At 37.9% G+C, this 26,938-nt stretch overlaps 1 protein-coding gene across 1 annotated transcript in view; it reads left to right on the forward strand.

Annotated features, from left to right (window-relative positions):
• SOS1 (SOS Ras/Rac guanine nucleotide exchange factor 1) overlaps positions 1-26,938 on the forward strand; it is a 52,410-nt gene that overhangs the window by 13,037 nt on the left and 12,435 nt on the right. The window contains exons 6-15 of the mRNA XM_085311096.1: positions 1,765-1,974; positions 2,433-2,576; positions 5,343-5,453; positions 5,583-5,681; positions 18,013-18,140; positions 19,112-19,767; positions 24,344-24,425; positions 24,883-25,005; positions 25,402-25,505; positions 26,670-26,892. Of these exons, the coding sequence (XP_085167222.1) occupies positions 1,765-1,974; positions 2,433-2,576; positions 5,343-5,453; positions 5,583-5,681; positions 18,013-18,140; positions 19,112-19,767; positions 24,344-24,425; positions 24,883-25,005; positions 25,402-25,505; positions 26,670-26,892 (1,880 nt within the window). The remainder of the gene's footprint in view (positions 1-1,764; positions 1,975-2,432; positions 2,577-5,342; positions 5,454-5,582; positions 5,682-18,012; positions 18,141-19,111; positions 19,768-24,343; positions 24,426-24,882; positions 25,006-25,401; positions 25,506-26,669; positions 26,893-26,938) is intronic.

Genomic DNA, 26,938 nt, shown 5'->3' on the forward strand with positions numbered 1-26,938 from the left:
TAAGACCAGGGTGTGTAGCAGGGACCTCTGACTCATTAGGAGGAAGAACCTGCTGTGTGTCCATTTCCCTCCCCACTAGACCTGTACATTATTGAGTGTTAGGAAAGATCTGAGTGAGGAATGAGTGCTCTAGGTATTTCTTCCAATAGTCGGGTCTGATGAATCTACCAGACCACTTCTAGTACTACTAAATTGCCAAATGTTCTGTGCAGAATACTTCATTTGTCTAATATGGGTGTTCAACAACTTGCTTTATTAATGTCTTCTGGGTAAGTGAATGTAACATGAAGTCTTGATTCAAAGGAAGATTTCTGCATGTACCAGGCTAAATGTCATGTTGTTCATTGAGAAGTTTAATTTCTGAGCTCCAGTTTGATAATTATTTTGCAAAACACTTTTCTACTGTTTTTTACCATTTTGAAAGCTCTMGTTCATGTTCAATGTGTCAGCCTTTCTTCATGTGGCTCTCAAAGGAGTATTTACAGTTTTGATTGTGCATTTTGCCATGCCTCTGTTGTCTTGGTGATTGACAGCAGCCATCTCCATCTCTGGAGCATACAGATATAGGTTGCCATGGCTTCACCCCCATCTCTTCTTAATGAAGACAGCACATAAAAGTTCTAATTTATTTTGGGATTTTTATTTATTGTTTGGTTATACTTCAGTGATGACTTCTGGATGGGGATGTAGCTCTGAGCACCAGACTTTTAAATAGTGTCCGATCTGTCTATCCCAGGACAAATTCATCTTGTGTAATAAACTGTGTATTTTGATGGCTTGATCTTAACATTTTCTACGTTGTTGTAGATTAAATGTATGGACTCTATTTAGGCTTTCTTTTTTCTAAAGACACTTCAAGTTAGAATGCACTTTAATTTGTAGTCAACATCTCTAGTTTACCTTTAAGATGTTTTCTGTGTTTCATAGGCAGCAACCTAAAGTATAGTTTCTGTTAGCCACTTGCAAAGTCGTTGTAGTAGTTCCTGACTCAGATGCCATATTTGGAAGAAGTATTCGGTAGCCTGCTCAGAAGACCTTTCTTTTGAGAAGTAATTACTAATTGTTTGTGTTTAGTAAGCCTTGCTTGGGCAAATGAGTGAACTAGGACTTTTGGTAGTCAGTTTTTAGAATTCCCTTTGTCTGTAGTTCTACARCCCAACCACTTTCTGAAACTGGAGCCCTTCTTTGAGGTTCTGTTTTAACAGGAGAATTCAGGTGCCATTAAGGACAGAGACTAAGGCATGTACAGTGTATGGGTAATCCCAACAGACATTGCTGATTAAAGGGTTCTGAGGACAATTATGTGTGGCTTCCTGTTAGGAAGCCTGCTAAAGGTGAAAAGCTAAATACACATACTTTTTGACATCAGAAAATGTAATCTCTCCAGAAATTCAGCACAGCAAATTCAGAATAAAAGAACATATGGCTAAATGCTATCTTGGGATACTTTGTAGAACTCTCGGTTTTTTAGAATGATCAATTGATTTTTAGGACCATGTTTTTGGAGAGATGCCTGAGTTGGTCTAAACGACTGGAGATTCTTCAGAAATTGTCACTGCAAATAGTAGTTCTATGACTTGCAAAATTGTAGCAGTGAATGTTGCTTTTGTAATGCTCAACCAATTGCTGAATGATATGCATAAATCTCCTCTTGCTGATCAGTCTAATTTTATGACAATAATATATTTCCTTCTCCAGTAACTTACTGGTAGATTTTAAAAAGATGATACTTTCACTGTGACATTCTCCCTCCCTGTTACCTAGGTGTTGATGGATATGTTCCATCAAGATGTAGAAGATTTAAGTGCACTGACTTTATCTGATGAGGAACCCTCCACCTCAGGGGAGCAAACCTATTATGACCTAGTGAAGTCATTTATGGCAGAAGTTCGACAATATATAAGGGAACTAAACCTCATTATCAGAGTTTTTAGAGAGCCATATGCCTCCAACTCCAAATTATTTTCATCTCATGTAAGTATTATGTAAAAATTATAACTTCCTATAATGTGCTGTAAATCTAGCTGAACTTTTCTAGGACTTAACTATTGTCCAGTTTAATATAKCCATAGTAGGGAAAGCACTGTTCTTGAGTTCTGAAATGGAAATCATAAAGGAACACTTGTGGGGAAATACTAATTGATTCTGTAGAAGAAACCACCCAGCTTGTTCTGCTCACTTGCAGGCATGTAATTTAAGGTTTGTCAGTGTTCTTTTTTGCCATTTTTGAATCATAACTGTTTATGCCAATTTACAGTGTAAAATTTTTTATGTGTTACAGGTAGATATGTCTAAAATAGGTTTTTAAAATCTTGTTCTAATTAATACACATTAACTTTCGTATTGTAGTAGAGTAGCTGTGCACGTATGTTTTCTCTTGGAACTTTATTATCCATTTCTTTGCAGTTTTTTCTTTGTATTGCTTTTCACAGGATGTGGAAAATATATTTAGTCGTATATCAGACATTCATGAACTTAGTGTAAAATTATTGGGCCATATAGAAGACACTGTTGAAATGACAGATGAAGGTAGTCCTCATCCATTAGTGGGCAGCTGTTTTGAAGACATGGCGGAGGTAAGAAAATAACTGGTGCTTTTTGCTATTCATGTGCATTTTACTGACCTGCACTTAGACGCTAAACTGTCTCTGTTCTAGCTGCCTTTGATTAGGTTGAGATTTCTTCTTCAACTTCTGCCTCTCCATCATGGACTGTCCCATTTTTGTGACTACTTTGACCTTACAGTCTTTAGACCTCAACTTCTGTAGGTCTGTTTAGCATTTAGTTTTGGGGAGAACGGGCGCACACAAAACTAACGCTTGTGCCTCAATTCGGATGGGAGTGGAAATATCACATAAATCAGGACTGCTGCAGGGAGACTAAGTTGAGCAAGGGCTTCTTTGCTAGCAGACTTGCTGACCTGATGAGGAGGACTATTAAACTAGGCTTTGTTGGGGGATGAAGACTAAAACTCACGATAATTGAGGAAATGAGGAGGAGATGTGCATAAAGGAAGGYGTGACAAGAGGGGCTGTCACCCTGCCTTTGAGAAAGCTGGATGACTGAGGGCTGATCTGAAGTGTCTGTTCTCCAAGCCACATGCATTTGCGTACCGGCAGGAGGATCTGGAACTCTGCAGAGTTGCAGAGCTCTGATGTCACTGGAATTAGCGATGTGGCAGAAAAGGTGGCACAACAGAGGGTTGTGTGAATAAATACAAGCATTTAGGAAGGACAGATAGGGAAGATGAGTTTGGGAGACTGTACAGAGGGGCAGTTCAAATATACAGAGCTCTGTCATGAAATGGATAATGGGTCTGTTGAACATCTATGGATTAAGATCAGAGCAGGAGGCTACCAAACGGGATGTCATGGTCAGGCTTCTGCTGCAGACTGCCTGATCAAGAAGAGAAAGTAGATGATGCCTTCTTTAAACAAGTAGAAGTAATCTTCTGATCACAGACCCTGTTTATCTAGAGAGAATAACCATCTTCACATTTGCTGGGAGGACAGCTTACTGGGGCTGAAGTAATCCAGGAGATTTCTGGAGTGCACTGGGGACAGCTTTTTGCAGGAGGTGCTAGTGGACCAACTAGAGAAGGTGCTCCACTTGATSTTTCTCATGAATAAGAAAGAAATGATGGGACTGTCATGCCTAATGGCATGCTTGGCTGCAGTAACCTCAAGATAGTGGAGTACAAGTTGTTGAGAGAAGTGCAGAAGACAAGTGGCAGGCTAAAGATGCTACGCTTTGGGACAGCGATTCCCTTTTCAAGGAATTTGTAGACAGGATCACACAGGAAGCTGCCTTAAGGGTTGAAGGAGTTTAGGAGAGCTGATTGATCTTCAAGAACAGCTTATTTAAAGCACAAGGAAGATATATTCCTACTCCCTAAAGGAAAAATGGACAGGTGTAACAGAAGGCCAGACTGAGCTCAAATTGAAGTTTCTTGTTCAGCCAAACACAAAAAGGAAATATGGACTTCCCAGGAGAAATGTAAAAACGTTGTCTAGGTGGGTGGAAATGATATTAGGAAGACTACAACTCAGCTGGAGTTAAACTTGGTGAGGAAGGTAAAGAGGAACAAGAGGGCCTCATATGGAGATGGGGGGAAGCACAAAGAGGGAAAACAAAGAAAATGGAAGTATCTTAGTAGTTTGGAAGATCTTGTGATGAAGGACATGAAATGGGCTGCCGTACTCTCTTTTGCCCAGCCTTGACTGGCGAGATCTGCTTTTAGGCTTCCCAGTGCTTTAGCCTAGTAGCAAAGATTGGGGGAGAAAGGTAAAGTTAGGGACTACTTGTGTAACCTGAATATATGCAAGGACAAAACTGCTGAGGCAGCTGGCTAATGTCATTCTAAGGCCACTCTCTAGCATCCTTGAAACTTTGTGGTGATATGTGGAGGTCCCCAATCACCAGAAGTACAAGTGTTAGGCCGGTTTTCAAACAATCTAATGAGGAGGATCCTGGAACCTACAAGGTGGTCATCTTCACTGTGGTCACTGGGAAGGTTATGAAACAAATCCTTCTGAAGTTCATGTCTAGGCATATAAAGGCCTAGAAGGTGGTTGAGAACTGCCTGCACAGACTTACCAAGAGCAAATTGTGCCTGACCAACTTGACCCTCTTTTAAGAGGAGACCACTGGCTTTACGGACAGGGGGAGGAGCAGTGGATATCATTTGTCTGGACTTAATCAAGGCCTTCAGCAGTCTCAAGTAGTATCTTTATAATCAGCTTGGTGAGATGTGGCCTAGCTAGCTGAACTATAAAGTAGGCATGGAATTGGGTAGGCTGCCAGGCTTGAAGGACTGTACTCAGTGATACAAAGTCCATCTAGTGGCCAATTGTTAGAGGCATTCCTCAGGGTTTGGTATTGAGGCTGATGCTATTTAACGTCCGTAATAGCGAAACGGGAGAAGATGGARAATGCACCCTATCAAGCTGGCAGATGATGACATTGGAGGGCAGATCTGCTTTTTGGAGAATCTGAAAACAGGCTAGAGAAATGGGCTGACAGCAAATTAATAATGGCAAATATGAAGTTCTGAACCTGGAATGGAGCCACCCTGCACAATAGTCCAGCTGACTGGTGGAGAGTAGCACTGTGTGACGCATCCTGGGGTTCCTCGGGAACTGGCAGTGCGCCCTTGCAGCGGGGAAGGCTAACTGCCTAATAGGATGGACTAGGAAGTGTGTAGCCAGCAGATTGAGGGATCCTTTCTGCATAGCGCTTGAGACCGCCTCTGGCATACTGTATACAGTTTTGATCTTTCTTTAAGACATACATGGTTTAGATACTAAATCACTTTTGTAAAAATATGCTRTATTTTTTCTTAGGAGCTAGCATTTGATCCATATGAATCATATGCACAAGATATTTTGCGACCTGGTTTTCATGATCATTTTCTAAGCCAATTGTCAAAGCCAGGAGCAGCATTTTATTTACAGGTAAATTTTTCTTCTTTTTTTAAGCAAACTATGTCATTTTTTAATTATGTGATAATAATAATGTGATTTACATTATATTGTTGCTTCAGTACATTTATTGTTAAAGATTGAAATTTATTTTGTTTCTAGTCAATAGGTGAAGGCTTTAAAGAAGCTGTTCAGTATGTTCTACCCCGGCTGCTACTTGCCCCTGTTTACCACTGTCTTCATTATTTTGAACTGCTAAAAGTAAGAATACTGTGTCCCTGTAAATGTTGTTGGTTGTGGTGTGTGGGTGTTCTTGTGTGTGTTTTTTTTTTTTTTTTTTTTTTTTTTTTTTTTTTTTTTTTTTTTTTTTTTATCATGCTGTGTTTTAGATCAGAGCTTTGTGTGCTCAGTTAGGTGTAAAATGTTTTATTAGAATCTGAATAATATCCATTTCATCATAGCAGTTTTATATGCTCTTGTGTCTACTGTGACTGAATACTGGCTTGTTTTTTCATGCAAGTTATACAGCAGCTGATGCTTTTTGTGTTGAYTAATCAAGTTACTGTAACTATTAAAAAAGAAAATCTAGGAGATCTAGGTACACATATTTTTAGAGTGATTGTAAGGCTAGTTGAACAGTGGTAAAAGATAATGGGTAAAATGACAGTATTACAGAAGATGTGTTAAGTACCTCTCAAGATGATACTTTGTAAATTAACAAGCACAGTAAGATTCCCTTTTGGACTTCATTTTCTTTTGGTAGAACCTTTCATGTTCTCCTTCATGCAGCGCACATTCCATGGTGAGTGGATATGAGGTGATATCTTTCCTTCAGAGGAAAGGCTTGGTCGATGTGTACAATTTGGGGGCTTTTTGTAATAGGACCTCATATTAATAGGGTAACAGTAAAGATTTTCTTTAAATGTCCATGTTACGCAATAGCTTTGAAATATTTTTGCTGGATTTATCAAACAACAGTGGATAATAATTTTTCAGGAGCAGAGCATTKGAAGAAAATTTTCAAGCAGATTCTTTACTTTCACATAATGGAAACTCTTAAGGGTTGTAGTTTTTCGAACTTAATTACATGGGGGAATTAGGATGAGAAGTAAAAAAAAAAAAAAAAAAAATCTCTGCTTGTTTGAAGAAGTCTGACTATGTTTCCTTCTTGCATGCTTATCTGGCTGTCCTGAGAGGAGCCAGTAGTTGGGTCATCTCTAAGTTTGTCTACTTTAAGTCTTTATATTCTTAATGCTGTTTACACTGAGTTGGGTCTACAAGTACAGTTTTAGGGTGTTACTCTTCTGTGTCACATGCTTTTTCTTTTTTTGAATTTTGAAACTTATGCTCAATCTGTCTCTAGCTCTTGAGTTTGAGCTGACTTTTCCAGTACTTTTGACATACTGAATGTTTCCTTTCTTGACTGTCTACTGGAGGAGAGGTGTCTGCAGACAGCTTGTCTGCATTTTGTGTCATAAAGACCTGCACAGCCRTAAGATTCCTCTGCTCATGCTTTTATCATACACTCTCAAAATGTGGTACTTAGTGGCTTTACTTAGTTTCCACCTGAACATGATACTTGATTGACAAAGCATAAAGATGAACGATGCCTAAACCGTAAGAATCCTGTGTTGCTTCTTGCCATTGGATATCTTAGCAGGGAAGAAGAGAGCATGGGTGCTTTAAAAAGTAGGCAGCAGCTTGCCTGATCCTTTTTCTAGGGCCAGTCAAATGTAGGGCCCAGGTCCASAAGGTTTTTAATCTCTTTGCAGCTCCTGATGCACATTTCATGTAAAATTCTTATTTCTTCCCTTTAATTCTCTGCACTCCCCTTCCCCACCTCCTGGCGTGTAATTTGATATGGTTGRCTTGGATTTTGTGCTATATCTGATTGTTTTCCAGGTTGTTCCCCCACTGTGTTTTCCATGTACCATTCTAGCAAGACACTCTTCCCGGTGGTCTGACTAACGTGATGCGCCTAAGGCACTACTGCCTGTTCTGTGCACGTGAAGCAAGACAGTAGCTTTTGTGGTAGTGATCGTCTATCAGCTAGTACATGTGCACGTGCAGTGTATGAATACTTCCCTCAAACAGCCTCTGCTGGCAATCTCATTTTCTTTCTTACATCCGGAATTTTCAAACAGATTCCAGTCTGCTCATACTTAAAAATGCCCGGATTAAATTGCTGCAGAAGGGTATATACTGCATTCTTTAGTTTTATAATYCTACCAATTTCATTGATACATGACTATATTAAATTCTTACGTGCAAAGGGCCCGGACTTAGTGATTGTAGGCATATATATCCATAATTGAGTTAAATATGGATCYCTGGGAATGAGGAAACAAAGTGTTGGCACTGTATTGCATGTAATGAAAAAACGTCTTATTTTGCTTCAAGACGAGATATGTTTAAGGATAAAGGGGTTAGCGTTTTTCTTTGAGCTATGTTTTGTAATTTTGCATGCTTTGAAGTTGTCTGTTTTAAATGCATCTCAGTTACCTTCTAACTATGCAGACTACAAAAAAGTAAATTTCTATCCAACGATGGTTATCATATTTAGAAACTAAAGCCCTCCTGAAGTTGGCAGGGCACCAGGAACACACAAATATATATTCTATTTTTAGCTGAAGTTTCTTGTTTAACTTTATAGGAAAATTAGCATATGACTACAGGCTTTGTTTTCCTTTAAGCAGCCTAGAAGTCCCCAAACTTGTAAACAAGAAATGAACCATATAAAATAGCAGCTTTATATGGGGCCATCCTTTGTGCAAATTTGCAGGTACTGTAAACAGTTTTTTTTCAAATGTGAGCTGTTAACTGAAAGGTAGAGTGGTGCAAACAGTGCAGTGATTTATTACTCTGAATTGTTGAAAAAAGTTTACAAAACTTAATTTAAATCAGGCATTGTCTCAGATACTGTAATTTGTGTGCACATGTGGTATGCTTTCTTTTCTTTGGGTGAAGTAAAGATTACTTAAAAATTCCTTTTTTCCAAGTAGAAAGATCTCAAAGCATACATTAAACTTTCCTTGGATAAAATAATACATTGTGGAAAATGGGATGGAGGTATAGAGGTATACAAACATACATTTTTATATTTATATCTATATATAAATAAAGTTGATGACTAAGTCCATAGTGGRTTCCTAGCAATGTAAATGCCTCTAATTCTGAAATGCAAGATTTTTAAAATTAACAGGGAATTACCTTTCTGTTTTCCAGAAAATCTATTCTCCACCCAAATGCAAACTTAACTCCCATGGCTTATGAGTAGAAACTTCGTATCGCCTAGCTTATATATATATTTTTTTTACTTAGAATTCTACATATAATGAGTTTAAATTCTCAATATGCTTACGTTTCACAATAACATCTTGTAGGTGGCTTTTTTTTCCTAACTTTGTTCTTAGATGGCAAATGACTTGTCAGTCTCTATGCAGTTCAGCTTGAGTGGAAATACTCAATTCAGCTTTTTTTTTTTTTCTTTTTCTTTTTTTTCTTTGGTCTGGCTCTTTCATTGTGTTAATGCAACTTGAAAAAAATCTGGTTTGGCAAGGTCTTTCAAGATAAGAAACCCTTCTCCCAGCCTGATGGTGTTAAATTTGCTACATGGTGCTGCAGAAGCCATAGGAGGGTGAAATGTGAGTAGTTTGGAGCTAGAGTATATTTCTGCCGATCCTGTAAGTCTGATGCTCTATTGGGCGACGCATCCCAAACTATTGTGGACTTTGACTTCACTTTGATTCTTAGCCCTGCTCCAGCTGGACTCATGATTCAGAGTATAACATAAATTAATGAAGCAGTTTTGTGATCCCATCTGTAGCTGAYGTAATCCAGCCTAGGGTGGAGAATCGGACTCTTAATTAGCTGAATTTTGGCAGTCTGCAGAGTTTTTACAGTATCTGCAATTACAGATYGTTGTCTTGAAACATTGTCTGCATAGCTAGTATTTAGTGCAGSCACTGTAATTAACAGGTTCTCTTGCTTTAAAAGGCTCATTAAATGAATATTAACGACAGAAAATCACAGATTCGGACCAGCTCTGAATTATTTTAAGAAAGTATTTACTTAGTGTCAGCAAAGGATTTTGTTTTTGCAAGTCACTTTGTAGTCTGGCTTGCTTCTTTCCAAACACTGCAGCTTGTATGTACAACATTGTTTTGAGATAAAAATAGAAGCAAAATGTTATTGTTTTACATGTATTTGTATATGTAACTGCAGATGAGCATGAATTTGTTATATGTCTATCAGAGATTAAAAGTGCAATTTCATGCACAAATGCAAGCATATCTGTTGGAGGAAATGTAGCTTGATTAATCTGTTGCTAATGTTGGACAAGGACTGCATAGAATTTTTGAACGCTTCTGGGGCAGAAGYGCTGGGGTAGTGTCAAAATCGGTCTCAAGTCTAAGAAGAGATTTCCTGGAGTGTGGCATTAGGTGAAAGAAATTTAAGCAACTTTTTCGTGTGGTTAAGGTATAAAGACTTAAAAACTGCAGTACTGTAAAGATACAGACCTTATTTCTGTAGTAGAAGTTGATGTAAAGRAGACTGTATTGTTCTCATGTGGTTTCTTTTCTCCTCTAAATGCTAGTGTGTTTTTGCTGTAAGTCARCTATGCATTTGGCAGCAGCCGAGGGGAAGATGATATGGAAAATRAAGCCTCGTCACTAGTGTGCATGGGGAAGAGGGGAACAGGAGGCCCAGCAACCACAAACTTGGTTATTGTTAATCTAACTATTTGGGATTTCTGAGGTCATTTTGACAAGTTAGGCAGAGTGTATGTATTTTTTTTCCTTCTRGCTGTGGGACTTACTGGTGGGTTGCCTGTTTATCTGTCCGAATCTGTAAGATATATACACATGCATATCACTTCAGTGTTCAGTGAATTATGTTCTGTTGCATAATATTTTCTTTTTACAAAAGGTTTGTCAGGGGTTTTCTTTGAGTAGTAGATGTATATTTGCAGGCAGTTTTTTGATGAGAAGGAATTACATTGAAGAGTGTGGGGWTTTTTTTCATTATCCCCCTAAAATTACTTTTCTGCAAAAACTGAATATTAGCTAACAAAAAAATAAATATTCCTCCTTTTACTTGGCTTACAGTCCTCAGTGACACTTGAAGTGTTATTGCCATCCTGCTATACCAACAAATGCTGTACTTTGATCCCTTGAAGTAGGGAGCAGGATGGCAGTGGGCCAGGCTGCTCTCATCCAGACGATGCCCTGTTCGAAGAATGGAATGAAGCACTAGCCAGACTCTGACTCTTTTGCCTTCACTTATGTACTTCGGAGTTTTGGTGGCCTGCTTCCTAATCCACTTTTTCTAGGAACATTCAGAGACAAAATTTCCCTGGTTCTTGAGGATTTAGGAAAGCTGTACYGGGGCGGACTGCTCCCCAGTTCTGAATGGCAGCTGCCTCATGCTAATTGAAGGTAGATAATTCTTTATTTAGCTCATGTGGCATCAGTTTGTGCTGAATGCCTAGGGCCGTATTTTCATGACAATAGATGACTGTTATAGTAACTTGGAGAAACTTTGATATTTTTTCCCCCTCTAAATAAAAATTCTGGCACAAATAAATCAGAGTTGTATATGAAGGTGATTGATTATTGCAGTTAAGACTTTCAGGCATTGTAAGCCAACAGTTTTTGTTGCCAAGACATTTGTAATGTAGTCTTTGGTACACTTGCGTTCATGTATGGTCTTTTAATTGCAGTAGTAGTCTGTTTCCCTGTCCTTTATTCCTGCCTCAGTTCCTGTCACCATCTGTACACGAGGAGATCTAAGAGAGGTAGTTCTGTAGTTAAGATATTCAGCCAGAATGTTTTGGATGTGGATGGGGCTTTGGATCTTGCATTTTAGTCTCATTATCAGTATGCTTTCTCTGTTTGCTCTCACTGCTGTGGGAGGAATATAGTTTTTCAGTGCTAGGGACAATCTTTTCCATCAATACTTTGATCTCTCGAGTGGAGACTGATGGAAAAATCTAGGAAACAACAAATAAAACAACAAGCTACCTTTGTGGTTTATGTGGACCAAGCTGTCTTCATWGAGGGCTGCTTGCATCCCTCTCCTCCTTCACGAGCTGCGTCTCTTTTAGTTCCAGCTATTGCCTGCAGCACCCACTTTGTCCTTTGCGCCAGACTTTCTTTGCACACTCTGTTCTTATTTTTTTTTTCCGCATTCTGTCAATCATTTCTCAGGATGTGCGTCTGTAAATCTGTGCAGAAGGGCAGAGATTTGGAGAATTGCCCTGGAATGCAGCATGGTAATAGCTGCCATCAGCTGGGTGTTTTTTCTTTTTCTTATTTTTTTTTTTTTTTTTTTTTTTTTTTAAAAAGAAAAAAGGCCAAAGTTGATAGTTTTGCTTAGCAACTGATGGGATTCTGCTTGTCCTTCCTTTCCTATGCTGTTTTTTCTTAATCCTCTCTAAGATCAGCTGGGCTCTACTATTGCCTCCCAGAATGAATCCTGACATTTTAGAATTCATCAGATGTAACATTCAAAATTTAACACATTTGTATCYGAAAGTAGTGGTGTCATCGTTTCAGCCCTGCAGACTTGGCTGTTAAAGATCTTACTTGAATTGGGTCGAAGCAGTGAAAGTGGATTCTAATCCACTTTGAAATTACAAAAGAGAAAGGGAAGATATTTTCAGATTGAATTGTCTTTAATGTGATGGAAAATTTTGAGGAAGAAAGTGGAAGACTTCAATTAGAAGTGTGGAAGCATTTAGGTAAATATTTTGTGATATTTCAAATACAGAGCTAAGTAAGTATTATCAACTTAATTATGCATTTTAAATTTCTAATGTACTCTGCAGGTCTACTCCTAATGATGAGGCAAAGCAAAATGACAGTAAGAAGAGAATTTCGGAGCATGTAGGCTCTGGAAGGATCTGTGTGAACTTGTACATTGGTTGCAGAAAGGTAATGAATCTGCTATGGAAGAGATGTCAGCATGTGCAAAAAATACATATTTTTGAAGAATGCGGAGCTTTTTTTTTTTTTTTTTTTTTTTTTGTTAATATACGTGAAGAGAAGGCCTCTTGTAAAGAAAGTGGCCATTTCCCCAGGATAGGAATCTGAGCATATAAAATACATATAGACATTCTGCTCACAGCTACTAGCCTACCAAAAACCTGAGTATTTAGGAAATGGCATTATGAAAATACCAAGTAACTTACTTGAAAAAAAGCTTTGTTTTTTGTATCTGTTCCTTGCTAGAGCAAATGTTAATTGTGTAAGCTCAATACGCAGAACTGGTTGCATATATGAACTCCGATTTTGGCTGCTTAAAAAAAAAGTCAGAAACTGAAAACGTTTTTTCTGCTGAGCAGATCTTGGTCAAAATATCCAGCAGGCTGCAGTAACAACTGTGGAATAGAGTCTYCTGACAGGCTGTATCCTTTCATGGGAATACTAGGGGCAAAATTGGCAGCTCAAAACCTGCCATGGAAAATGTCAATGATGAAAAGTCAACTGACTAATTTCTATGGGGTATATATTTCTAAATAGATCTTCTTGACTTTTTGCTCTGTGTCTACTTCTAATTTGGAAGAAGACACTTATTTCAGAGTAGTGTAATCACTCCTGAAGCAAATCAGTTAAAATTTCATATCTCCCGCCTCCCCCATTGCTGGGGATTCTTTGAATCCTTACTTTTCTTTAGTCCAGATTGTTTCACTTGACTTAAGTTTGACATACTCAAACTTTCAACATGTCTTTCAGATATTTTTTTGAAATCACATAGACAAACTGTGAAAGAACTGGGATGCTTGTACTGAAAGCTGATGAAGAGGAAATGCTGCTTATTTTCCTCTATTTTTAACACTTTACTCATACAGTAAAATTTCTAGTGGACTGCCTATAGTTTACTTTAAGTGAATTAAGATTTTTTTATATGAAATAAAATGATGGCTTTTTAGCTCCTGTCTCTYTTAAAATGTTTCATCTCCAAGAGAATGGACTTTTTTGTAACTAATTATCTAACACCTGGGATTGCTGTTTGATGTGTTTATATAAGATTATGTATTTTAATTTAATTTACCTCTTATAATTAAACTGAGAAGGCGTAGTTGATAAGAAATTTTGATTGGAGGAAAGAACTTTGCCATACTTTGCCAGTATATTAAGTTCTGTTTCCACTCTTAAGATTCTCTGTAATGCAAATCTAAATAAATAGCTACATACAGGTGTGCATATGTTTTTGCTACGCTGTGTTCAAAATTGAATTTGCATGAAAATGAAAGGATTTTTTAAATCTGAATGCATTAAAGCTGTGAATGCATCTCTAGCAATACAGCGCATTGAGTTTCCTTCAAGCTTAGTGTGAAGTGCCTCGTTGACTGTTAGCGCTTTTCCGGAAGTATAATGCAGTTCTCACTGCTGTTGCAGATGACTTTTTGATGCTTTCCAAAAAATAGAGAGATTTCTGAATCAGAGTGCTTTTTCTAGTGAACTACTACTTTGAGGCGAGTTTTTATTATTTGGAAGAATCACAAGAAAGGCAGAAGAGATCTTGGGCTGCTGTTAAGAAAAGTGGCTACTGGGATTGTTTTACAGCAAAGTACCAGCACATCTATCAGTCYACATTTGCCAGAGGAGAAACCCTGTTCATTTTATCAGAGGATTAGCTTTTCAGTAGATACTTCATCTTCAGAAATACGTTGAAGAAAATGGGGAGGTATTAGAATAGAATTTGGAGTAACTATTTTCAAATTCTCATGAATGTTGCTTATTTACTTAGCATTTCCTTTCAGAGAAGATAGCTAGGTTGTGCTACAGATCGTGCTCCAAGGATTTTGTTACCTCCCTGTGGGATTCAAAATGTCCAARGAAGTTCCCTGCAGGGTGTTGAGAAGAGGCGCTCTAAAACAGCTCTGAGAGTACAGCTGTGCTTCCACACCTTAGGTGGGACCTCTTAGGAACYGAATATCTTGCCTTGACGTTTCAAGGGGCAGCACGTTTTGTTAGCACCCTCAATCAAGAGACCACTTGTTAAGCGGGTATGGAACTGCAGTTCAGAAAATTCGGTTATGATTTCCCTACCTCCCACCTACTGTCTTGCATTTTGCTTATAGACTCCGATCTGTGATCTCTCCTGTCGTATGAATCTGGGAACCTGCACTTCATAGATTTAAGTGGTTAGGCTTAGGATAATCTTCCAGGCAGATACCAGTCTAGATCCTGATGCAGGAGCTGAAATGGAAGTTTTTATATCCTTCGCAACAATTATTAGCACTGTTATATCTTTATAGTCTCATCATATATACAAATGTGTTTTCCTTCATTGCCTTTCTAGATGGATGTCTTCCTGACAGCTTAAGGGAAGGARTACCATAGTCTAATTGTGGGTGTATGAGGAGAATTTCTTTTGTATCTGTTTGGAATTTCCTGTTTCTTRGTTTTATAAATATTATCTGATCCTTGCGTTGTGCAACAGGTAGAACAAAATATCTCATCTTCTACTTTTTGACATCCCTTCAGTGTTTGCAACCTGGAATGCAGAGTATATTTTTTAAATATTTTTTTGTTAGAAGCTTCTGTAGGTATTCTGTTTTGCAAGTTTATTTGCCTTGAATAGCCTGCAGTTGCCAGGATACTGTACCTATAATAATAYTGATTATATTAAAATTATTATAAACCAAAATTTTCTTGTAAGATTATTAAAAAATAGTCTAATGATTATAATACTACTGATAATCRGGAAACTGCACCTCCTTTCTGTAATAGTAGTACAGTATTCTTCATAGACTGTATTTCAAACAAACAAAACCTTTTAATTTAGCATCTACCTGTTTCATTCATTAGGGGGCACTGCACAGCTACAGAAAATCAGTGGGTTTTGCAGAGGAATGTGAATACATTTCCAGGGATGCCATTTCACTTCCCATAATGTCCTATTCCAAATTAYCTAGGGATAGTGTAAAATTAAGGCCGTTATTGTAGTTTAAAGTCAATTAACTAAGACTATCTGATAGCAGTTTATGGTAATTATATGAGGCTAGAAAATAAAATCTCAGATTCTACTTAGAAGACATCTCTGTGGCAGTTCAGAACACTGTGAATTATCATTTTTATTAGTCTTACCTTTTCYTTGAATTTATCCTGGGCTCTACACCATACCTTTTGCTCCCTGCCGTATCTCGTGTGATACCCTTTCAGGCAAATGACAGAATATGCTACAATCTWATAAGCCTTGTTTTCGAGGAAAGTAGGCCAGAAACAGTCTTAACTATTGTTGAAGGGTAACCAGCCAGAGATGACAGGAAATCTGGCCAAACTCTGAAGATGCACGTTGTTGAAGAGGTGAAGAACCTCCTTTGAACTCTTCTGCAGGAAAGATGCAGAGTCTTAGAAGTAGTAACACTTTTAGTTTTGTTTCAGGACTTTTTCCAGCAGTCCTGCACCTGCCTCATTTTTCTTAGGTCTTTTCTAAACGTAGATGGCCTRCACAACTCAAGTGAAGGGAAGATGATACCTATATATTGTGCAGTCAGCAGAATATGATGGCAGTTGTCTGCTCATTCTTGAAGCTTGGCCTTTCTTGAATTAAAGCCTGTTGTGGTGTATTGTCAGCCCTATTTCTGTGCTTGTCTCATTAGCAGGCGCTTGTGGCTAATTCCATTTAGGTCAGGAGTATGATAGATCGCGCTACATAAACTAGAGCTGCGAAGAATAAACCCTGTGCCATCCTTATGGCTAAAAACACAAAGGTAGTTATTGCACTGAATGATGAACTCTGGTCAGGGAAAGAATGCTATTCTGTGACCCGTTCACATGTTAAACATGAATGTGTTGTATTCGGTTGGATTTTGGAGGGCAGTATCTACATTTCACACTGGAAGCCAACGGTGCGATTGTACTCTTTCCAAGGGGGTTTACTTTTCTGATTCATGCCAACCTGTTGCCTGCTTTTACCACCTCTGTCAAAATATATCTGTAAACCGTGTGGCGCCAGTTCTTGATGATGTGTAATAATCTGAACCACTTACCTCTTACTAATCCTGTAAATAATTGATACCTCAGTTTTATGCTTAAGCCACAGTCATAAGCAAGGAATTTTTTTCATTGACTATAAACCAGAACACTTTTATGCTTAAACTAGAGTATTTAGGATGAAAATCTCATTCAGCATTTTAGGATAAAGAACAACAGGTTTTGTTCTAATGAACTCATCTGTTACAGCAATAGTCAGGTACAAAATACAAGTATTGAACCTTCTACTCCAATTTTAGTTTATGACTGTATTGCTTTGTCCTTTAAGAAAACTTGAGTTAGTATTTGAAGGCTGTAGCTGTGCACGCAGATAGAAACTTTTTGTACCTTTACTTTACAAGCTACCTGAAGTGAGGTGCCACTTTCTGTGCTGACAAGCGACCAACCAACCAGCCCTTTCATAGTTGAATGTTCACTTCCTCATCCCAATCCCGCCTGGTTATTGTTTTCCATCTGCATCTTGGGTGGAGGATCATGATCCTGATGGACAACAAGCTGAACACAAGTCAGCAGAGTATCCTCGCAGCAATGAAGGACAATACCATGAACTCTGTACTGTTCTGTATAACAAGAGTCTGGCTAGCAGGTGGAGGGAAGTGGTTGTTCCTTCCTATGTACGACTAATGAGCCTTTTTTTTTTCCAGCCTGTACATCAGTATATAATGAAACAAGCCCAGGGAGGGCTGTAAAGATGATGAGGGGAACAAGTGTGTGATGTAGGAGCGGACTCATCTAGTCTGAAGAAGAGAAGGCTAAGGAGGGCTCTTTCTGCTGTCTTTGGCAATAAGGGGGTAGGGAGTATAGGGAAGACAGCCSCTCTCTTCTTAGAGGTGCACAGCAGGAGTCAGCAAGGGAAATTCTGATTAACTATTAGAAAAAAAGAAAAGTCACCATGAGGGTTTATGAACATTGAGACAGGTTGTCCAAAAAGGTGGTTGTCTCTCCGTTCTGAGAGACAGTCAAAATTCAGTATGGYTCTGAGTAGCCTGATTGAAGTTGACCCTGCTTTGAGCAGGAGATTGGAGATGACCACCTCCAAGGTCCCTTCCAWCCTAAATTGCTGAGTGATTAAGCTATCAGTGAGGTGAGAGCCTTTATATCTTYTGTTTATGAATGTGGYGAAGGAGATTTCCTTAGCTTTTAGTCCAGCTTTTCTGTCCCCAAAGCTCCCTTCATGCACAAACATACATACCTCTCAGAGGTTTGATCCTGTCCTGTAGAATGGTACATACACCTATCTCCTTCCTCACTTACTCCTCTTAGAAAGTAGCACCTTTAATTGGTTCCTTTTGGGTAATGCAAGGTGAATCAAACTGGCTCTGTGGTAAATGCATGTGCCTGAGTTTGTTCGTATCCAAGGCACTGGTGGCTGCTGCTCTAATCTTACTGAGTTTAGGGCATTCGTGGAGAATTGTCACCCTTGTCCGTGTCAATAACGCACCTAGTTATTTTGTTGTACTTGGTAATAAACAGGAGCACACAAAAACAGTAGATGGTTAGATTTCTTTTCCCTAGGTCAAGCTTCTGGGTACATGTGTACCAAAACACTTGTAACACTTCTTGTGTTTGACTTTCAATGTTTGCAGCAATTAGAAGAAAAGAGTGAGGATGAAGAGGATAAAGAGTGCTTAAAGCAAGCAATAACTGCCCTACTGAATCTTCAAAGTAGTATGGAAAGGATATGCTCCAAAAGTCTTGCAAAACGAAGGCTTAGGTAAACACGTTTCTGTTTTTCCTGCTTTCTGCTCTTAATGCTTTGCTATAAATCCAGGGCTCCCAGTTTCCTCTTTTAGTAAACAATGRACAAAATAGTTTGTGACAAGCCTGCTTTTTCAGAGGAAGTGACATCAAAGCCAAGATAATTTGTTATTGTTTTAAAACCCTTCGAATTTCTATGCGTCTTTGCATACTGGTAGTTGAGACGTCCTGAAGATTCACTGGTAAGTAGAAAACAACCGCGTTTGCAAGTTAATTATGCTTGGTTAATAAATACCTGTGTAAAAGTATTGTGCCTGTACATTTCTGTATGACTAGACGGAATGTTCTTGAGTTTGAAACTACCTGAAAGTAGTCTGAATAGTTTTTTGTACAATGGCTAGTTAAAATTTCAACTAGATAAACAGAAAACTTGTATTCAGTTGCACCGTTGTAGCAAATTCTGTATTATATAACCTGCTATTTGTTTTAACATTAGAATTTACGCAGCATTTTCTTTACTAGTTATTTACATTTGTTAAAACTTTATTCTTAAAATTCATTCAAAATTTTATTCACCAAGCTAGTTCTGTACTGCAAAGTATAACCTTTAAGGTTGGACATGAATGGATTTAACAGCTTATTTTTTCTAAATCTGCTTCTTTCAAACGGAGCATTCTAAAATAGTTAGTCAACTATGGAAATGAGTGATACGTTATGCCAAGGAGGTACTCTAACGGCTTTCCTACTTCTGGTTGCTGTGTTTAGGTAAAATATGTATTGCATGTAAGATAAGTAGAAAAATCTTCAGATGGGATACTGAGAAAAAACATTTGTCAGGTCCTGTAATAGTGCTTTTGGTAGAAGAGTCCTGATAGTTCTGAAGTGGAATTCTCATCACTCAGACTTGTGTTTTTGTTGAAAGTGGTGGTTGTGGTTTTTAAAAGTGAATGTACTAATAGGCTGCCTTTCTCCCATCCTTCACTGAAGTGAATCTGCATGCCGCTTCTATACTCAGCAGATGAAGGGGAAACAGCTAGCAATTAAGAAAATGAATGAAATCCAGAAAAATATTGATGGTTGGGAGGGGAAGGACATTGGACAATGCTGTAACGAGTTCATCATGGAAGGAACGCTCACACGCGTAGGAGCAAAGCATGAGAGACACATATTTCTGTTTGATGGCTTGATGATTTGCTGTAAGTCAAATCATGGCCAGCCAAGACTTCCTGGTGCTAGCAATGCAGAATATCGTCTAAAAGAAAAGTTCTTTATGCGGAAGGTACAAATCAACGATAAAGACGACACTAATGAGTACAGACATGCTTTTGAAATAATCTTAAAAGATGAGAACAGTGTTATTTTTGCTGCTAAATCGGCTGAGGAGAAAAACAACTGGATGGCAGCATTGATATCTTTGCAATATAGAAGCACGCTGGAAAGAATGTTGGATGTGACAATGTTACAGGAAGAAAAAGAGGAGCAGATGAGATTTCCAAATCCTGAGCTGTATAGGTTTGCGGAACCAGACTCTGAAGAGAATATTGTGTTTGAAGAAAACATGCAGCCCAAGTCTGGAATCCCTATCATCAAGGCTGGAACTGTTGTCAAGCTCATTGAGAGGCTGACTTACCATATGTATGCAGGTGAGGCATGTTATTTATGCAGCCAAAACAGGTGTTGACTAGGCTATGCTTCTCTTTTTCTGTGTTACTTTAGATACATACAGCAAAACATACACGGTATATGGAAAGGGAATATGCTGTGCCTTGCAAATATTCTGAAATGCTTTTTGAATTAAGGTTTGGATTTGTGAAGAAATCGTCAGCTTTGTAGCTGTAGAAATTCAAACCATGAATCCTGTTTGGCTGAATGTAGTGGGATACGTGTGTGTGCATAAAGCTATTCTTATGCAAGGGATGAAGGGGGGCGGCGCCTGCAGGAATTGAGCTCTAGACAATGGTTTTTCCTGTATGCCCCAGGCGACGAGAATTGCCTTCCCTTGGGACTTCCAGAGCTGGGGTGGTATGTGAAGGGCCAGCATTTCAGAAGGGAATTACAGCCTGGTTCTTCCAGTTAAGGTTATAAGCTACTACCTGTGCCCATGCTGACATGCAATGGATATGCAGCAGATAGACCAAATACCAGTTTGCTAGAGGGAGTCATCTGCATAATTCAGCCTCTGCACTTAGCCTCGATCAGAATTTCAGTGGGGATTTGTTTTAAGAGCTTTTGACTACAGGTTTCTGTTCAGGCCGAAGATATGTGGAAAGCAGTTACATGAAATGAAATGGATCATTCTGTCCAACGTCAGTGTGTGGAGTTTTTCTTGATAATTTCCCAATATTTTCTTCAGCTGTGCTGAAAAGCTTGGGGTTTTTTGAGTCTGTCTTTATGGTAGTTATTCTAAATCCTCATGCATTTTACTATTAGTGATTCTCCTTATATTCAACTGTAGCTCCCTCTCCCCTTTTTTTCTTTCTTTTACTCCTTTCTGCTGTGGTTATCATAAATTGTTCTGTAGCTCAGTCTTATGGCACTGGATACCTAGCATAGAGCAGAAATACATGTTTGGAAGAAGTGAGGAATAGGCTGAGTATAATTGGGACGGTTTTGTTTACTTTACTTTTAAGGTGCTTGTAAATCAGTCTATTTGCTCCTTTACTTTTATTGCTCTTCTCCACATTTACTTCAGTTTAGTTTTCCTAACATTAATTGGAAACATAAATTCAGTATTTTATCTGCAGTTTTTACCAGAGCTGTTTTGTGCCCATGCTCATATTGTAACTTTATAAACCTTTAGCTTTTGACTTAAAATTTTACAGGCATGATTTATGACATAATAGCTTTTTTTTTTTTTTTTTTTTTTTTTTTTTGGAAGTTGGAATAAAACAATTCAGCCTTAGAGAAAGGAAGACGTTTTTAAAGGAAAACTAGAATAGTATTTGGCAGAGAATTAACAAAAATAGTACCTCTTAATGGCCTTGTGAGCATTTGCCTTGTTTTGGCTAACTTGCATACTGTTGAGAATTGCCCTTTCCATATATACAGTGGCTTTGGTGCAGTAACCTAGGCATTGTGCCAAGTGTTAGTAGCAAGCTCCAAGCTTGGTCTCTGTTCAGCAAGCCACGAACTATGTTCTTAACCTCCATAAAATGAAAACAGAAGTTTYTGAAGAACATGTGGCTTGTTGAAGTAGGTCTCTTCTGTTGATTTTTTGTATTTGCATGTCTTTTTGGCTTTTCTAGCACATAGGACAGCAAGGAAGAGGTCTGATTGATTGATTGATTAGATCTAACCTCTTCCACAGTTATTTAAATCCCTGCATTTAAATACATTTAAATCCCTAATGAAACCGTAAGTAGGATACTTGAAGTCTAAAGTTGAAGTCTTGTGTGATCTTGACCAAACCATTCTACAACAACACTGAGGATGTAGGAACAATTTGACCAAATAAAAAAATATGTATGTATCCACAGGATGGTCTTGTGGTGTATTGATTTAGCCTGTGTTTGTAACCTTAAAGATCTTAGTTCAGCATGTGGATCTGATGCYGAAATGTTAGGTTCAAAGTCATTTCTCTACTCCTATTTTTCATTGTATACCTTCTGTTTTATAATTAGTTTTCTTTGAGGAAAAATATAGTCATCCTAACTATTCTCTGCTATCTTTTTTAGGGGAACAAAGGAATACAGATTTAGTGACTCAGCCAAAAAGACTGTTGCACRGGAAACGAGATCCATTTACTATGTAAATCATTTGGTGTTTTGTTGCATTTTACAAGATGCAGTGAGTTAGGCAACAACTTTCCATAGTAACCTTTCAGTTATTCTTTCCTACATGTATCAGCTTAGTTCAGGGCTTCTGTTTTGCTTTGAGACTTGAGGAACAGGAAAATGAGTATCCTGGTTGTATCTGGCCAAACAGCTACAGATTGTAGAATTTATTTTCTTACCTCACACAGGACTGTGTATGCATAATTGTAATCCTAAAATAATGTTATTTGCTTTATATAAATAAGCCATGAGAGCAAGCCCTTTTCTGATGCAACTTTTCTCCAGTACAGTGTGACGGGGTAGGTAGCCCTTGCTCTGACAGTCTARAGACACCCTTTACTTTAGCTCTGTGCCTTTACTAGGTTCTTACTTTGTAGGTCAAATACCATAAGGAGTAGTTATAGGCACAGTTGCATAGGTTGTGCCATTTTGTTGCAAGCTGCTGAAGAGCAGTTGATTTAGTTGTATACTGAAGAGTAAGTGGGCTACGTACCAATAGTAGTCAACTAAATCAGGGCTCCACTTTTTGCCATGTGCAAAGATCCATATAAGAATCTGTGTCCCACTGGTAGCAGTAGGTGTTTGACTCCCCCCCCCTTTTCTTCCTTCCTTCACCTCTGTGACACATGCACAATAAGAGCTTACCTGCAGGATTTTTTCCGTGTTTCGCTGCAAATTACTGACTGCATGATGGCCTAGCAATTACCCAGCAGTGCTGTGAAAGCCTGAGACGTGCAGTGTCTACCAGAGCTAGTACAGTGACACACCACAACGTGTGGAAACCCATAACCATCCTGTGATGGAGCAGTTAAGAAGAAATCTCTGCAAAAGCCACTTCCCATGTGTTTTTACATAAGAGAAACTGTCCTTCAAATAGAAATTCAGATTTTGGCCTTATTTGCATAGTCTGGGGTTTGTATGTGTTTTATATGCATCTGTGTTTGTTATCTCCTCCTTTTCCTGATATTTGTGTAAGAACAGCTAGGTTAGGAGGTACCAGAGTTTGAAAGTTATGGCAATTTTTTTTTATCTATAGGGCAGTGCTCTTCTATTTTTAAAGCTTTGATATGTTAAGAGTGCTTGTGCGTCATCATAGTGTCCGTTTCCTTTCTTAAGGAATTCAAGGGTGATTATTTATAAATCCTTGTAGAGCAAGTTATTGTTCTTTTTTAGCTTTCAAATTGGCTGTATTGAAGAGAGAATTATCACATGAGCAGACATCCTGACTGACTCGTGTTGTCTGCTTTTTTAGCACTTGCTCATATACTGTACACTATTTTAAGTTACAGATTTTGCTAGTAAGATAACAAGGTTAGGTTTGATTTTCTGATTTACTTCATATGAAATTCAATACGTATTTTGGATGTAAAAACTGACTCTGCCTGTAAATAACAGTAGTTAGGGACTTAGAGCCTCCAGGGATCTGAAAATATTAGTACTACAGAGTCTTTTTTCTCTTTTGTAGAGACAAAATCCATCTAGGGTCTAAATGATTTTAAATGGTTTTAAAACCCTGTGTTCTAGTGAGCAAGTCTACCTAGTCTAATTTGATGTAGGTCAAATATAGGCTTTTTTTTTCCTGCATTACACATGCAGCCTATAGGAACTCCTGCTTCAAGTTCTGTATGCCCTAGTTCAGCCACTCTATCTTAGAAACATTTCCAATTTGCATTTGGTTTTTAAATCTGTGTATGGAGAAGCTTCTGCAACCTGCTCGTTAATTTTGTCCAATGGTAACATTAACATTGTTTGTGGTCAACTTTCTGTAGTGCCAACATGCTGTCATTGGGTTTCCTCATACTTGAAAACAAATGATTTTACTTTTGTAGTTAAGGGAAACACTTCAGTTTTCACTCTGCATACTTGTTCTTAAAACTGTTTTGAATATTTAAATATAGCAATATGTAAGTGGTCAATTTAAATTAAATATATTGATTTTGTTGAAATGAAATAAATACAACTTAAGGGTATAGCTGTTCGTTAACTGAAAACATCTCTAGCCAGCCTTAACCACAACTGGTCATAAGTTGTACCAGTTTTGTGAAGAAATTCTCCCAGAGAAGAGAGTTAAGCCTTTTCTTTCCAATGCAATGTTACTTGTTATGTTATTTGAGTTCTCTTATTCTGGACACTGTCAAAACCAAGATTGTTTACTAGATGGCTCATTAATAAAATCATCTATTTATTATCTTTAGAGTTGAGGAAAAAGAATCCAATCTTTTAATAATTGAGGTGACAGTCATTTTTATGAACTCTCAAGCGGAATTAAAATTGGTTTTAAATTCTGCTTTATATTGCTATTTCAAGAGGTTCTAAATTTTTACAAAAGTAGTTTTGTTTTACATTGGGATCTTTAGTTTTTAAGGGTACAACTGACTTAAAGTTATTTTAAAGTATGAAAAGTTAAATGATTACTGACATGAGTATAAAATTATTCTTTTCGTAGACCCTAACTTTGTTCGGACTTTTCTAACGACATATAGATCCTTCTGTAAACCACAAGAGTTGCTGAGTCTGCTGATAGAAAGGTATGTCATTTTTTAAAGTATTGTTCAGTGAAGTGCAATCTGAGTGGGGGGAGTTGATTTTTACTTCAAGTAAAATTTGTAAAATTCTTGTTTTCAAGTTGGCTTTGATTCACAACTAACACATTTTGAATGTCATCAAATTTAAGGGTGTCAAGGATTGCAAGTAAAATGTTTTTGAAGTAGCTGTTGTTACTTCCAGCATCCCAAGTTTTTTTTGTCTTTGAAATCTGTGCTTTGTTAAATACTTCTATGGTATTATTATAATCATSTCACATTTGTGAAAAGGCATAGATGTATTGCTGAAATTAACAATTATTCCTATGTGTTTACCAAGAAATAAAGTTCTAACTTGTGGAATCCTGAATTTTGAGCTATCTTTAATCAATGTTTATTCGTCCTGTTGTGAACAAGGTTGGTCTAATAGGCAACTGGTGCTTATACATATCTTCTGTGCTAGATTTGAAATTCCAGAGCCTGAGCCAACAGAAGCTGATCGTATCGCTATGGAGAATGGAGACCAGCCTCTTAGTGCTGAGTTAAAAAGATTTAGGAAAGAGTACATACAGCCTGTGCAACTACGGTGAGTATTGCAGCAATGTGAAGCAAAGTGGTATTTTTTAAAGCTCATGCTGAGTTTGGGTTGTTGGTGTGCCGATCAGTCTCTTGCATTCGCCGTTGTTCTGGAACCATAGGTTTTCTGCAAGGCTGTAAAACATATATTTGCCACAGACAACTATGCAGACCATTTTAAATAATGTCCTTTTTCTGAATGATAGCATTTTTCTGACTTCCTTAATTTTAAAGTAGAAAAATGATTATAACTGGTTGCTGGTGAAACGCAGACAGTAGAGTAATTGTATTTAGTCTACTGATTCTTACATAGTCCCGTGAGCCCTCCGCTACTGAAAGCCCTGAAATGCTAGACTTGAAGATAAGGCCATGTTGCAGAGTGCTCACTTCCCTTTTACTGTTGCAGAGTATTAAATGTGTGTCGACACTGGGTAGAACACCACTTCTATGACTTTGAAAGAGATGCTGATCTTCTGCAACGTTTGGAGGAATTTATTGGAACAGTAAGAGGTACTTATGGTTTCTTACGTGCTGTTATTTATCATAAATCATCCCTTTTCAAAGGTATGGATCATTTTTCCTTTCAGTGAGTAGATAAACAAGGATGACTACTTACTAAATACTTCATAAAGAAGATAAAAAACTTAATTAAAAAGAAGTCTGTTAATTCTCCAAAGCGTGTCCCATGTTCAGAAGAAAGAATTACACTACTAGTGTCCAGATAAATATGTCTTAGCTTTATGGGTAAGGGAGTTGAAATAAATGCAAACTGATAAGAGTTGAGTGAAGCTCAAAACAGAATAGCTGCTTTGATTGTCCTCTTAAATGGTAGGCAGGGGTGAGTTTTGTAAAAGATTAATGGTGAAACCACTTTTTTTTTTTAAGAGCAAGAGTTCTTCAGATATTTCACAGTGCATATCAGACCTGTAGATCACCTTCCATTTGTGATTGTACAGATCTTTCTGTACTGTTTGTAATGTTAGTTATTTAAAAAATAATGTTAGAGAAGTATTTAATGGTTATTTAGCAATTAAAGAGAGAAAGAGCATAAGCCAGCTGGTTTAATGCAGATTACTGGTAAGTTTTCAATGGACTTGCCATCTTACGCATGGAATTCTTACAGTGTAGAGCTAAACAGGCATTTGGCTCTTGAGTTTTATTCTCAGTTTTTATGCTGAGTACAGTTAAGGGAGAAGTTTCTCCCTGTTCATTATTTTGCCCTTTTGTTTCATCTGAGGTAACCACACACTCTTCCCCAAGGCATAAGTTTTGGGGTGCTCACAGCAGCTCACTTTGAGCAAAAGAGTGTTAGTTTCCATAAACTTATTGTCAAGTCAGAAAAGAAAAAAAAGCTCCTGATTTAGAGCAGGAATCTTTTGTAGGTGTTCTGATTCGCACCTGGGCAAACCTGGCACACTTGGCATTGGCTGTTTAGAGATCTTGGAGAAGTGAAGCTCATTAGACTAGTGTTAACTTTGTTGAGTATTCTTCTTAATGTGTTTGAATGCGTTGAGAGTTCTGTAGGAACACCACTTACACACTAATAAAGAATGAATGGTTCTTAATTTATTCATTTGGGGGTTTAAATCCAAAGATTTCCAAATTATGCTGGCCTCTTTGGAAAAACAGTATTAAGGCTAACTAAATAGTGTTTTTTTTTTCTTTGTGCGCCAGGCAAAGCAATGAAGAAATGGGTTGAATCAATCACAAAGATAATCAACCGTAAAAAGCAGGCACAAGCCATTGGGCCAAGTCACAACATTACTTTTGAAAGCCCACCTCCGGCGATTGAGTGGCACATAAGCAAACCAGGACACACAGAGACTTTTGACTTGCTCACTTTGCATCCAATAGAAATTGCTCGGCAGCTCACTTTGCTTGAGTCAGATTTTTACAGGTAACTTTCCTCCATTGAAAAACACATGACACAAACCAAAATATCC

Source organism: Rhea americana, unplaced genomic scaffold (genome assembly GCF_003343005.1).
Source record: "Rhea americana isolate MKP2758 unplaced genomic scaffold, rheAme1 scaffold_109, whole genome shotgun sequence".
Classification (NCBI taxonomy): Eukaryota; Metazoa; Chordata; class Aves; order Rheiformes; family Rheidae; genus Rhea; species Rhea americana.